This window comes from Dermacentor andersoni, chromosome 2, assembly GCF_023375885.2.
Source record: "Dermacentor andersoni chromosome 2, qqDerAnde1_hic_scaffold, whole genome shotgun sequence".
NCBI classification, from domain to species: domain Eukaryota; kingdom Metazoa; phylum Arthropoda; class Arachnida; order Ixodida; family Ixodidae; genus Dermacentor; species Dermacentor andersoni.
Genome location: NC_092815.1, coordinates 152,139,980 through 152,155,122, shown reverse-complemented (window position 1 = coordinate 152,155,122; position 15,143 = coordinate 152,139,980). Strand labels below are relative to the sequence as shown.

Genomic DNA, 15,143 nt, shown 5'->3' with positions numbered 1-15,143 from the left:
GTTGCTGCCGGAATAGAACCCTCAAGCTCAGCAGCACAATGCCATAGGCACTAAGCTTGTGGGAATTCGGGAGCACCTGGTGCCTTTGTGCGGGCATTTCACCTGTTTTACCATACCTATGCATCCCCCTTTCTACCCGTGACGGCTGTCGGCAGTGGGGGGGGGGTCTTGTTCTACGGTCCGATTTCCAGTGGTGGCACTACAGACCCGCGATCGGCAGAGCGAGCATTGGGGAGACCTCCCTGGGACACCATTCAGTACGTCTACATGTTTTCCCTCTCATTCGTTGTCCCCTTTGTTTGGCCATCGATCGGACTTGAGCTCGTCTGTGGTGCCTTGCACCTAAGGCGAGCGCGTACATTGTGTTGCTCCTTTTCCGAACGCTAAGCCGAAGAACGGTGCCTAGTGCTTGTACGTGGTCACACTACAACAGGCCATGTTTATTGGAGGCCTAAGCCAACGGATATTGCTCTGGCTCTTCCGATTGGGCCAGCAGCATAGCCATGGGGCCACTTTTCCCTAGCGGCGTGTCGCAGGGTGCAGTCTCTAAGGTGTGCGCAAGATACTGGCGTCCCTGTGTGTGATGCACCAGAAGAGAACGAATACAGCGGTGCACGTGGAAAGTCTGGAGAAAGAAGCTGGCGCAACGTGATTAGGAGAAAAGAAGTTCGGCGGTAGACACAGTTATGTGACCAAGCCAGAGTGTCAAGTTTCCACCTCAAGGTCCACGAATTGGCGTTAAAGGCATAACGTGGTCAGTCCAGTTTTTTTGCCAATGCGTCTCATCTTCCTGGTTCCGATTCCTTTGACGGCCCTCGCGCACCAGTGTTAAAGCCTTTGATGCCAGCAGTTCGGCTCTCGCATCGCTCAAGTATTTCTGTGTGCCAGCGGGTGAAACCTCTTGGCTCAGAAGGGTTTGGGTGCGAGCGAGTTGGTACGGATCATTAATATTTAAAACAGCGCCAAAAAACACGGAGAGGGAGGACACAGGACAAGCGCTGACTCTTCTGTCTTGATCACGTCTTATATCCATGTCACTTTCGTGGCGTACTGCTACACGAGAAAAAGAAAGTGTTTTTGGAATTGATGGCACTGGCAAAAGGTGAATCAGTAGGCACAATATATATTTGTTATGGTTTTCAATATAACAGTGTGCAGAGTGTCTACCAACTGGGAAAGCCGGGAATTCTCAGGGATTTTGAGTAGTCTGGAAAAACTCGGGGAAAACTCGGGAATTTGTGCTTCTATCTGGGAAAATTAGCTGTAATTTTATCGAAAGGGAACCCAAAGTCATGGTAATGCCGTCCTGAGTAACAGAGAGGAATCGTAACGAATTGTTTTTGACACCGCGTCATCGGCTGGAGGAGTTGCCAGAGTACAGTCAACGAGCGACTTTCCGGACGCCAAATAATTCGGACGGCTTCGCGGCACCCCTACGTACCCCATAGGGTCACTGTATAAGAACGTCTGAAATTTCGGATGCAAGAACCCTTCACCGTTTGATTTTCGGGGCTTTTTACCGTAACTGCAGGTGCGAAACGGCATTACTAAAAGCCACAACCGTCGCCATTTTGTTAACCTCGCCACCTCAAACTGGCACACTCGCACGCAGATCCGCTGCAGCCACCACCGCGGTAATGCTAGGCCTAGCTGCTTCGAGGTTCGGTATTAAGCTTCTTGCCGTTCCGTACCGTGTTTTTCATTGAAAGAATTCGCCGCTGTCAGCAATGGCACCGACACCGCCTTTGTGGTCATCGCGATTGGCTTCGAACTTCGGAAAGCACGGCGCGTTGCGCAACACCGGTTCCAGAAAGTCAGCTTCACCTCATTACAGTAAAGTTACGCTGTGAAGCATAACAAATGTGGGAAGGGGGCAACTGTCATGGGACACAGTATGTATTCCTTAATTATACACGCGTGCACCTGCCATCTTCTGGCACAGTACGAGCACCGATATACCTAATAAGTGTACTGTACTGGCAAACCTTCAGAGCTTTTTCGAGCGTGCCTGTGGTGATTTGAGCCCTTAAGGGCTGTAAAAGACATGCATTCATTTTTTCGAATGTTTTCGTGGCCCCTATGGAGTCCGAAAAATCGGACGCTGACTGCACAACTGTCCAAGAGGACGCTTCAAATAGCCTGTGTGGCGAATGCACAGCCGAAGGAGAACAAGAAGACAAAGGACCTACGCACTGAAAAATGAACGGGAAAGGAAGCATGCGGCCGCTTTTCTTAAGGAGCTTGCACTCTAAAAGCAAAGTGTTGGCTGACACTGAGATGCAGATGTCCCTCACCAAGCAAAAAACTCTTTAAGACAGTGAATCGTAACACTGAGGTGCTGTGCGCGGGCTGAGAGTATGCCAGGACAGTTGAGGTTGACTTACCAGCTGTTGCAAGAGAATCTCACTTGTGATAGAGTTCAGACCCCATACCAATTAGCTTGCTGTCAGTTGATATAAACAGCTCATATGCGAAAATATTCTGCATGCATCTCTTTTTTATTCCTATTTGAGAATGTTTGACTCAATTTGCAATGGGTTTTACTATTTCTTTTGAATATATTTTATTCGCTATGCATTTTACTAGCCCCTCCCTTCTGTTTTCTTTTTGAATAAAATAAGCTCTACCACTTACTATTCAAATTTGATTAAATTGTTTTTTATTTTCTAACATGCTTACTAAAGAGCAGCACTTTTGGGCGACATGATGTAGGGAGTTCGTCTTGACATAATACAAAGTTCTGTGTCACTCAAGGAATATTGCAATGACACTCAGGAAAAACCTGGAAAACTCTGGGAATTTGGGAATGTCAACTTGGTAGACACCCTGAGTGTGTCATAGTTTAAAATAGCATTTATAATAAAGTTTACTGCAAGTGAAGTAGTTCATTGCAACCGCAATAGTATTATTGATCATCAAGAGCCAGGACAAGAGAGCGTCACATCCAATGAGAGGAGAGGGAAAATGCCGACTTCTGTTGCAGATGGCGCAAGAACGGATCGTGAGCAGTTGGAGTGTGTTGTTACAGTGCTTATGTGTTGCTTGCTTGCCACTCAGAGACTCCATTCACCTTTCACACGCTCAGACAATATAGAGAATTGCGTCAATTTTGCGTATTCAAGAACACGTCTGCAAAAGAGAAGTTAAATGGGCACACTGACATGCTCCACTCAATTTATTCGTCAACTGAGCAAGAGCAGCGTACCACTTTCCCCTGCGCTCGACGAAAGAGTGTGCCGTTTGAGCATCTGTATGGCATTTGTACCACAACAACAAATGTGTCACCATCCTAATTAGCGGGAAACAGTATTATCAAGACACCTCACGTATCAGTGCCTTGGTCCCCTCGTCCGACCATGTCATCATTGATGCACTACGTCCATCCAATAAACTCTGTGAACTAACAAAGGCAGCTGCACAGGTAGGGTGACTAGCACAGGCATACACAGACATAAATGACTATGCGGCCGTTACACATAAACAGCCTGAGATCGATAATAGTACAGTAGCTTTCTTTTTTAAGTGTAGCACATTGTATTAGCTTATAGCATTTCCACTCACGAAAGCTTGGTTTAAAATGACTACCAAATAGACATTCATTATCAGTCTAATGAGTTTATGTACCCTTTAAGCATAGCTGCCGAGGCTACACACTTCGACACAGCATAGCGAGTTCACCGAACGCATTTGCTGGCAAGTTCGTTCTGCAGCGAGTGCCATTCAACGTTCCCATGTGACAACCAGTGAATGACACTAGTGGGGAAGTGCACTAGTTGAAAATGGCACTAAACTTGCCCGTTTGACAGGAGTATTAGTTGCATGAAGCTTGTCGTGTGTCTATTTGTCATGTGGATAAAGTGACATTCGAAACCAGCACGCAGCCTCGTCAGGTTGGAAGGGCCATCGCCGTCCCTAGTCTAAACATTCTATCTTTTGAACCAACTCATCACACCCTCCTCCCAGAGCGACGTGCTAGCGGCACCCTTTTCTGTATTTTGCACCCTTGGCATGGAGCCACTTAATTCCCGCACTGCCCTGGGACTAGGTGTTTGTGCAGTGCTGGGTGTCACCGGAGGCAAATAAACCGTTTCCGTTAACTTAGGTCAATACTGTGTTTTCTTGCTTACGCAGCACATGGTACCCCTCTGTTTGTAGCCTGAGTGTGCACGCACTGGTGCGCTAGATTACACAAGTCGACAGCTGACGTGGTCCCGAGGTTCGCTAAGGTCAAATCTGCAGTGGCCGGTACTCCTGTGAGATACCAGATCCCGCCACAAGCTACTGTAGCGGTTAGTTATCAAGTGTATTGAGAAAACAATAAGCAAATGCTTACTACCTCACCACACTTTTATTTACTGAGGAGATCTATAACCGTTGTTTCTACTTGCATAAAATCAGCTTTGAATTTTCAGTTCCCATCTTCTTGTGACTGATCAGAACTCGCAGCAGCGAGGGCCTAGCAATTTCCTTCACAGTGCAGCCTTGTTGTGTGATCTGCGTCATCAGAATAGACATGGTTCTCACAACTGCATGCATGTGCTGATTATTTCACCACTGAGCTGGTCGGCAACGGATCATCCATTGCAATATAGCCATTAGGTTTCTTGCGAGCATGCAGGTTGCAGTAGAATCGCTTTTCATCCTCTACGGCTTTCGTCGTTTTTGTGACGTACTCTGCACAAGTTGGAATTGGCTAGGGCAAGACGGGTGATTGGAGGCCACTGGGGAGACCACAGCCTTCATCTTGCAGGGGACGTAAAATAGGCTGATGATAATGGCTCTTTGCATTGAAAACAAAACTACCTGCTGCAGCCGTTGCAGATGAATCTATGGTCGTTGCTGTTGACACAATCCTGGATGGTGGCCTCTCAGTTCCAAAGGCATGCAGCAGTCACTGTCAAAAAGCGAAACAATGTTTGTATGATAATGTAAAGACCAAAAAGGTATCATTTGTTTACAGCTATCTTTAATGACTATGTGGTGCAGACTCTGCCTCTTCGTTTTGGTTGGACACTAGCAGTGCTTTTGCTCATTCGTGATGCTCGGTGCATTTTGTGGGTTGTTTGAATGAACTACAGTGTAGCCAAATATTAGTACCATTAAATAATGGCTCATGCAACTTACTGCAGTAAAACCTTATAACGAAACAGGATATAATGAACTAATGGATATAACGAAGAAATCATGATTCCCCTTGAAATTCCAATAGATGCCCATGTAAAACCTTGTTTTAATGAAGCTAAAATTTCCTCACAATGGGTATAACGAACCTTTCTTTAGGACGCAGCTCTTTGGTGCCCATTCCTGCGTTTCGCGGTGCCGTCGTGCCTCGCCATAACCAGCTCCGTAGCCGGGGCCAGCAGGCTGCTCTAGCTGCGCGTGCGCCTGGCACCATCTCTTGCGCACTGCGCGAGCCTTGCTCTCTGCGGTCCTCCTCCAATGCCACCCATGTGTGGCGGCAATCAGAGTGCCGGCTCGGTGGCAGCTGATCTCGATGATGGGCTGCTGCCCGAGCCAAAACGCACAGCTGCAGCCGGTCGCCACTGAGTGTGCCCCCCCCCCCCCCTCCTCCGTGGCGGCTACAGCGTGAGAGCGCGCGGTGTTTCTCCGGTTGCCGAAGCGCCAGCTCGGTATCAGCAGATCACGGTGCGCTCTTCTCAAGCCGAAATGCAAAGCCACCTTCAGTTCACTCGCTAGCAGTGTCAGCGGTGTCACTCAGTCACTGCCATCTCTTCGTCATACAACGTTCCTAGGCACCTACGCGCTGCCTCCCACAACCTCCAGATAAGCGAGGCAGCTGCGCCAAGCTATGCTCCATTTGCGGCGGTTGGTGCGAAACGTTCCGCACCAGAATGATTCCGAGGTTCACAGACGGTTTATATTATAATATAATCTGTCTGCCTGCATAAGTAGTTTGTTCTCGGCCAGTTCTTTCTGAGCAACGAAGACCTTTGTCTGCCGCTGCTGCTAACTAAACAAGCTGCCCGAACAGAGGCCCAGCGCCGTTGCCGCCAGGATCCAGAGGTGCACTACGCCGAACCAGGCATTGGTGTAGCTAGTCTAGCATATATCCATCTATTTCTCCAACCATAAAGCTACCTTCATTACAATCAAGAACTGGAAGTGGCATGTTTCTTGAAAAAGGGAAGAATAAAAAGTTGTAACTGTATGTGCATGTCTTGCTCGAATTATTTGCCTCAGTATATAGAAAAGCCGAAACAACTGGAGAGCTGCGCTCAAATTTCGCACTAGGAAGTAACGTAAGCGTCGGATTTTTTTTTTTTTTTTTCGCAACAAGCATTTATTGATCATTTTGGTACCCGTCAGGTTGATGTCTTATAGCGTGCGACATTCGTTTCTTTCGTGCGCATCTCCCAGCCTCCCCTTTCCCATGGAACTGGTGGACCTGCCCGCTCCTCGGCTGCATACGTGGAGCGGCGCCGACTGTGGTTTTGTTGTTGCTTGTCGTTGCCTCCGTGCACATCAACGATATCAGTGTTTGTATAGGTTCGTTCGTGGGAGTTCCCACCCCCAGAAAGGAGATGGACGACGGCAAACGGAAGCGCAGAACGATATCAATAGAGCAGAAGGTCGCTATTCTGAAAGCCCTCGAGTCTGGCGTGAAGAAGAAGAAAGTGGCCAAAGATTTAGGCATAGCGTTGAGCACATTGTCGACGATTTTGAGCAGCAGAGAAGCTGTCACCAGTGCTGTTACATGTGGCGTAGAAGGCAACAGAAAAGCTGCGAGCCCCCACTTTTGAAGCGGTAGAGAAGGAGGTCTTCAAGTGGTTTTTGGATGCAAGAGCAAGCGGCACTCCTCCGAGTGGGGTACTGTTGCAGCTCAAAGCGAGGGACTTCGCGTGCATCATGGGGCACAATGATTTTGTGGCGAGTGTCGGCTGGCTGCCGCGTTTCTAGGAGCACCACGACATCGTCGGCAGGGCTGTCAGTGGGGAAGTGCAGTCTGTCAACCGAGAAGCTGCAGTGGCGTGGGTGGCGACAAACTTCGGACAGCTGCTGGAAAAATGCAGTGCCAGGGATTTGTTCAACGGGTATGAGACAGCCCTGTTCTACCAAATGCTGCCGCAAAAAAACCTTGGCCCTCAAAGGTGAACGCTGCCAGGGCGGTAAGCAAAGCAAGGTCTGCGTAACCGTGTTGCTTTGTGCCAACATGGATGGGCCGGAAAAGGTGCCGGCCCTCGTGGTTGGCAAAAGTGCGTCACCACAGTGCTTCAAAGGCAAACAAAAGCTCCAAGTAAGTCATGCGTCTAACCGTAAGGCTTGGATGCAGAGAAAAATTTTCGCACCATGGCTGCAGGAAACATCGAGCTCTGCTACTTGCCGCCCAACCGCACTGCAGTTATGCAACCCCTCGACCAAGGAGTTTTCATGAACTTTAAGTCGGGCTACTGCAAGCGTGTGATCGACCGGATTCTGCTCAATATGAGCATGAAGCGCGAGTCCACAATCGACTTGTACATGGCGATCGAGATGCTGCAGGCTTCATGGATGGCGGTACCGGCAAGCACGATCGCCAATTGCTTCTGGCATGCCTCATTTGGCGTCAGCAGTGGTGGTTACAGCGAAGATCTCGGTGCTGCCACCAATGAGGGTGCCGTGGTCGACCAAGGCTGTAATGTTTGGAGTCGGGCATGAAATAGGTGGTAGCTGGCCCATGCCGTCGTCAAACTTATCCACACTGAGGACGTTGTTGAAGGGAGAGACTTGTTCTCATCGAGAACGAGGAATATGGGTTTATTTACAGTAATTACATGAGAATGTTGCAGTTCATCAGTCTAACATGACTGCAAGAGGAATGCGCTCTGAGGAGCCGCCAACGGCTCGTTAAATACACTCTGTCTTCCCTAGACCCCTAGGTGAGGGAAAAACGGCCGTTCAACCTGCTACAAACTCGGAGCGTTCAAAGTCTTCGTAGCCGACCCGTCTTTAAGGGGGAGGGTTACACACACTTCCGCACAGGTTTCAGTGACCACACCGAGGTGAGAAGGTTTTCGCAGACAAGGGTCCTGCCCCGAGCAGGCGCCTCTTCATCCCAGTGTTGACTCTGTAGACAATGGCCGGGTCTGTCCATGACTTCTAAGCTGCGTGAGATGGCAGTGCAAAATATCTTACAGGAGCTCCCCAGATTTCCACCGCTTCTAACAGCCCGTGGCGGCCACGGCAAATCTACGAACAATACTTGGCCCACCAACCGTGTTTAGTCATAGTCATAGAATGAGTCATCGCAGTGGGCCGGGCACGTTCCAAGGTCTGGTTCTCCGAATATCGCCACCCCCACCGCTGCGGCTGGCTGGGAATATTGTGTAGGTCGGCACCCTTGCAGGCCGTTCGTAACAAGGCCTAGCCTCGTGGGACACTCTCCTTGACACTGGCGTTGTGCCCGACTGCGACACCTTCTGCACGTACGTCAGTGCCGATGCTGATTCGGTGACGACGGAAGAGCTAACGGAGGCAAAAATTGTGCGCGCGGTGACGGGGGTGCCTAATGATGACAGTGACGAATGTGTCGACGGCAGCCCAGAACCTAATATTGGCGAACCCGACGCCCGCACAAGTGCTGGATGTGGCACACCTGTTGCGCCGCTTCTTTGGTGCTCACAATGACGGCGAGGACGGACTCGAAATAGCGGCTGCAGCTGAAAAAGCCATCATTTATTTGAAGAAGACACGGCAAAAATTTATCAAGGACTCTTTTTCTGTGAAGTAAGTAGTCAGCTGGTGTGCTGTTGATCGATCAGTGATGAGCCATTTGGCATGGATAAAGGAGAGATTCCTTGCTGTCTTTTTTTCTCTGCGTTTTTTTTTCCGTGCGATGGCCGTTTTCTTTTTCGCGTCGCGGGCTGCTGTGGGAGATTTGGCGGTGAGTAAATCTTCTGTTGCTTGCTAATTGTGGATGGAAATGGATAGTGGCTATAACAAACTAATGGTTATAATGAAGTAATTACGACCCCCCCCCCTTCAACTTCATTATAATGAGGTTTTGCTGTATATCCAAATGCAAAGCAATGACAGTAACATGAGTTCCTTCCCGAACTAACTCGCATCCGTAAATTGTTAAAGGGCCCCTCACCAGGTCTGGCCATATTGAGCTGACTAGTGCAAAGCATATATTGCGCACCAACGATTGTGTTTGCAAAGAATTACATCCCTACGTGCTGAGGAAAGGTCTCAAATTTCAATCCGAACGCCTTTTTCTCTTCTCCTCGCGGCCGCTGCGCTCCAAGCTGAACAGTGACGTACTCGTGTCCCTGTGCCTACGTACTCGGGTCTGCAGTGTGACGTCGCTTCTGGTAACACACGACTTCGAGAATTATTCAAGGCACCATCTGTTACTTGTGTGATCTGTTGCTTGAATTGACGAATTGAAGTTTAGAGAAATAATAAAACACACAAACGGAATGTCTGCATGTTTTTTGTTTTACTTTGCACCGAAGCAAGAGAGATGGTACTTCCGCTTCGTCGTCTTGTTCGCACGGTCATGCAGTGATGTGCGCAGGTACCGAAACTATGTCATTTTCTACTGTGTTCCAGTGTGTGATCATGCTCTGCGATCCACTTGTTCTGCCTCAGTGTTCGTATAGTAGTGAATTATACCGCTAGTCATGTGTCCCTGTGCACAGTGTGCAAAATGGTGCACGCTCACAGTGCGTGAAACCGGACAATCACAGCAGCGCGTGTGCAGCACCGGGGGAAAAAAAAAAGAGGAGAAAGAAAAATGAAGGCAGGGCCCATGATGTATGTGTCATGCGATCCTCGAGGTCCGGTATGGGAGAACGCGGGGAAGGAATTTCACTTGCGGAGGCTAGACGGGGCGAGTGGAGAGAGTGTCTGGCTATACAGTGGAGCTCTCCTCTTGAAATCATGGGTTCGCGGCACTGAAAGTTTTATATCTTGGCTATTAATGAGCTGATATGAAAAATTTTTACGGCAGAACGCTCCTTAGAGGACACGTAACAACTTTCAGCATGTAACCAATATTTGCTATGGGGACAGGTGAGGGGTCCTTTAATTGCTCTTTCTTATTCTTTTTCTCTGCATATAAGTATCTCGGTGTGCACATCAGCTGTGACCTTTCATGGAAAACACATACCTAACAATGCTAATCGCATGCTTGGTTTCTTTCGCCGAAATTTTTCAATTGCTACGGTTGCTTCAAAATTACTTCTGTACAAAATGGTTGTTCAAGCTAAGATGGCATATGCGTCTTGCATATGGGACCCTAACATAAAGTCATTGATTAATACTTTAGAATCTGTTCAGAATCCTTTAGCTCATTTCATTTTGACTTACTACTCTCCTATATCTAGTGTCACACTTATGAAAAGAACCCTAGACCTTCCAGATCTTTCCATGCGGCATCATCTTTCTAGGCTTTCCACTTTTCACAAAATATGTTATGCAAACGAATCACTGAAACAAAGTCCCTTCGCTGCTCTAAATTACGTATCATCCCGCATTGATCTTCGATTCAAAGTAGGCATTCGAAGTTGCAGAACTAACCAGTAGTTTTATTCTTTCTTCCGCAAGACCAGCGGAACCGCCTCCCCACCTATATTATCTTCATTCCTGAACCTGAAGCTTTCAAATGGGCACTTCTTCATCACCTATGTTAAAAACTCCTTATTTTATTGATTTGTATAAATATTTACCGCTCCTATCTGTAACAGCTTAACAGCCCTGATAGTGACCAAATAAATAAAATATAGTGCACGTGTTCCAGGACCAAGAGGGCGAGTTTGAATTATCTGATTTTTCCAATAAAGGAGGGTCGAATTGATGAGATCCAGTTGACTTCTGTTAATTCAACCCTGTCGGGACCGACAAAATTGATAGAAGTATCCTGTAGGTCGAATGAAATAAGATGCAGAAAGAACACAAAAACACCACTGATTCATTTAACTATTTGCCCTATTCTAACGCGCTTCCAAATCAAAAGCATGCCCACTTTCTCTGTGTCCTAAGTAGAAAAATAATGTAAAAAGTACATTAAACCACCTAAACGAAGCAGAGATCTAATGTGCACTATTTTTTAGCAAGAGAAATGGCCAAGTGTCAAACATGCAATGCAAAATGGAGGCCGGTTTCCTAAAGTCAGCTTCGCTACAACCTACCTGCATTGTGCGGTAAAGCACACAAACACTGCAAAGCGATTTTGGTTTTGTATCCAATGGCACTAGCAGGCAACTTACGGCCCAATTTTCTTGGGGAGGGGGGGGGGGGGGGGGGTGATGCCATGCATTTTTATCACATAAATACCATAATGAGACATTGTGAGCTATAGTTACTGCTTGAAAATCTTTCTAGGGCAGGTGAGAAATGGGTGTTTTCGATGGAAGATGACGTGTACAACGCATTCGCTGTCCACTAAGTTCTGAGACATAGGCTGTCACTAAAAGGGTCGCTTTTGAGGTCACCACAAGGGTCAGGCGCATGCATGCTGACTGGTCAAGTTTGAATTATTCAGTGAAGGTCAATTTTAGGATCACAGTAATTCAAGTTTGAGCTCGTAAAATGCACGGCTGCTGGCGGGGACTTTGCTCGGGATCGAGTTCACCGAAAAATTGAATTAACCTGAGTTGAATTAACGGAAGTATACTGTATTATACTGCATACACTCTCATTTGAAATGGGTACTGTGCAGGTAGTCTGGCAAGATTCATATGCTGCCTTGTGTGTTCTGGAATTTTCTTTAATAGGAAGGAAAGGCACTCTCATGCAATAGCATTATGCAAATCATTCAAGTGCATTCATCATTGTGGATTATCCTCAAAAACTGCTGGGCAAGAAGGGATGCGCATTGAGAAGAAGAAAATATGTCAAAGAGCTTAGTAGCAGGACAATAGTGATGGAGGCTGGCATAGCAAGGCAATTATGTTATCATCACGTGATGGCACTGCTGCCGTGGTTGAAAAGAAGCTAAGAATGCACGCTTTGGGCAACTGTGTCATTGCAGCAGTCCCTTGCACAAGATGCGTGCTGATTGCGCCATCCTTTTCACTCATTCTCGTCATTTTCATTGCTTTAGGATCAATGATGGTGTCACACGTGCCGCATTTCAAAAACACCCTTTAAATCCTACTTCCCGCTGAAATGGCTCCTCTGGTATTCCACTGTCCTGACACCTAGAGCCATCCTGTGCTGCCATTATCCTTGGAATACCCACTTAACCACTGCTCATTGGTGCCTGGCCTCCTCCTCGAATTGTACAATTCACTGTGTGCAGATTTAGTGCATTGTACAGTATTGCATACAGTTGCTGAATGATAATTTCGGGCATTACAGGAACTGCTAAAAAGTCTGAATAATCCCGAGTTCGACATATTGCATTTGGAATGACAATAAGGGAGTTTATTTCACAAGTGGCAAAAAGAGCTTGTCAACACATTGTTGTGTGCACCTAACACTGGACTACGACCTGGTCAGTATGTATTTCGGCTGTTGTCATGCTGTTGCTACAGATAGGCAAAAGTACAGTTAATGCTTGCATCAAATTTCCATCCCCTGGTAACATAACAGAGGTTGGCTGCGCTGCAATAGCTGAATGATCCCTATTTTCTCTGCAACAGTCATTGTTCGGCATTTCTCTCGCTTAATCGCCGCCCCCATCAGTGCCGACATCGAGGGTGGAGTTGGCACAACTTGAATTGCCTGATGATGCTAACTGCTGAGAATTCACAATAGCATTCAAAGAAGCCACCCAGGATATTATCACTTTTTAAAACGTAAACACTGGATGCACGGAACTTGCCCAACAAACCACAGATGCAGCATTTAGAACTTGGCAGCTTGGCTTGGCTTCTCCTGTGCTTTTAGAGCGCTATGTAATGTTATATAGGCCACATGGTGGGTACTACTTTCATATAACTTTTGATATGCAGTAAAAGCTCATTAACTCGAATTTTGCGGGGACATTCACTGAATTTAAACTAACGAAAGTGATTAAAGGCTCTGGGGTTTTATGTCTGAAAACCACGATATGATTGAGGCACACCGCTGTGGGGGACTCCAGATTCATTTTGACTGGAACTGTCATGCGACTACTGGCTGGTACTAGACCAGCTAGGTTTTGCTAGTTCCTATTTTAAGGTTTCAAGAAGGGGCCGGCAACATGACCAATGACCATACGGATGACACATGAAAACAAAGATACCACTATTTCCGCTCAGCTCTGTTTCCAACTTATCATGCGGTCATGCAGGCAGGGTCCAAATTATCTAATGGTGCACTTAAAGGCGCACAAAATTTTGTTAGTCTTTTTTGCATTGTCCGTGGAGCTGATGGCAGTGCTGCAACATCTGAATTATCGTTCGGCGACAGCATACCTTTCTTTTGTTTTTGGGGCATTTCTGTGGTTCATGTGACAGCCCATTTGTATGTCATTTTCCATGCAGTTCACCATGGTAAAGCCGCTCATGTGTCAGCCGTCACTTATACGAATAGCGAATAAAGAAACACATTTTCCTTTATTTTTTTCCAGGTGTGTACGAGACTGGCCCAAACCTGACCCACCGAATCCAGTGCTGGGATATGACTGGCTCTGAGCTACCAGACATTGGTGATGGTGAGTAGCGTTTCTGACGTTGGCCTGCCTGCTGGCATTAGGGGGGATAAAGTAAGGTGCGTAGGAATGGAAACTTGGCAAGAAGAAGCGTATTCACCCTCCTATGCAGATTTTTTTCAGAATAATAATGTTTCAGGTTCTGTACAGCGTCCTGCTCCGTCTCGATAGATTTTTCGGATATCGTTTGCGCGCACAATGTAGGAAAATTGCGCCATTCAGGTTGTCCTCTGTATTGTTGCATTCGTTGGTGATGTGATTTCTCGGCAACGATACTGCAACTTTGGTTGCTGACAACTGGCGAAGCAGCTCTGATTAAGCCTAATGGCCTGAAAGCCAAGGCAGTGTCGCTGGGACAGAAAGCCACTGCTTGCCCGTGTGGTGGCGAGTGGGAACCATCGCAAAAAGTAGGCCACTTATCGAGGGGCTTATTGGTGATTGTGCCAGATATTATGTGCACGTGTAGAGTGAGGGCCGTAGAGGTGTGTGTATGTCCACAGGCGACCAGCAGCGAGTATGCTTATTACGCTTGTCTGTGCACTTACTGGACATGTAGGTAGAAGCCATCAAGCTAAATCTGCGCAATGCTGCCTAAACTGCAGGCGTCGCACAGTTCGCAGTCACACAAGGTCACATTAGACATCTGCACTTCAGAGTTCGAGGGCTGTTCAAAAAACACCCGAACAAACAGCTGCAACAGCCTAACACTAACTTTAATGTCCATTCTGTTTGCACCTGTCTGCCCGCTGTATGTCATGTGGTTGTAATCCCTTTTTTTAGTGCACTTTCGTGATATCTAGGCATGGCAGGCAGAGGGCACGTGAAATCGCAAAACTCTTTTGCATAAGAAAAATGCCTGGCAATTGCATTTTAGTTCCTTCTGCAGTCGAACCTCGTCATAACAAAGTTGATTCTGAAACAAAAATACATTCAAACCCGGATATATCGAAACAGGATATTTCGAATTATTGGTTATATCGAACACGTGGATTAATCCCTTAAAAATCCTGTGCAAATGTACAGGAAAGTTGCGTCGTATATCAAAAAACTCTTAATTTCGCAGGTCATTCTATATATCTAACCCCTCGCCATGCACTGGAAGGTGCGCTTTCTCCAAAAGTGCAGGCATCTCCTGCGCCCATCTGTGGTCGTTAGGCGCGCGATGCTGCGTGACGTTTGCAAGCCGCGTGCGCGGAGGGAACTGGCTTGGCGACAGCAGCCTAGAGCAGCGCCATGCCCTGGACAGTGCACATTCCCCAAAGCCCCTCGCATCTTCTGCGGTTGTTTGGCGCGCGGCGCACCGTGATGTTTGCAAGCCACGTGCATGAAGGAATGAAAAAACTGGTTTGGCGACAACTGTAGTGGGGGAGACAACCGTACAACTGACAACTGCAGTGGGGGAGACAACGCAAAAACTGAACTGGGGTGTGAGGGAGGCACGGCGCCTATGCACAGCGCATGCCGCCATTACGGCCATTACTGCCGAGCTCTCTCTCCACTCTGTCCGTCCTTCCCTCTTTTCTTTTTCTCCTTCACAGCAGTACGCAGGTGCCGAAAAGCCAGA

The 15,143-nt window shown here is 47.4% G+C and overlaps 1 protein-coding gene across 3 annotated transcripts in view; it reads left to right on the top strand.

The window, feature by feature from the left end:
- The window catches only part of LOC126540579 (activating molecule in BECN1-regulated autophagy protein 1-like), a 150,369-nt gene that overhangs the window by 111,479 nt on the left and 23,747 nt on the right, over window positions 1-15,143 (top strand). For all 3 annotated transcript variants that reach the window (XM_055076136.2, XM_050187417.3, XM_055076135.2), the window contains one exon: window positions 13,499-13,582. In XM_055076136.2, the coding sequence (XP_054932111.1) occupies window positions 13,499-13,582 (84 nt within the window). The remainder of the gene's footprint in view (window positions 1-13,498; window positions 13,583-15,143) is intronic.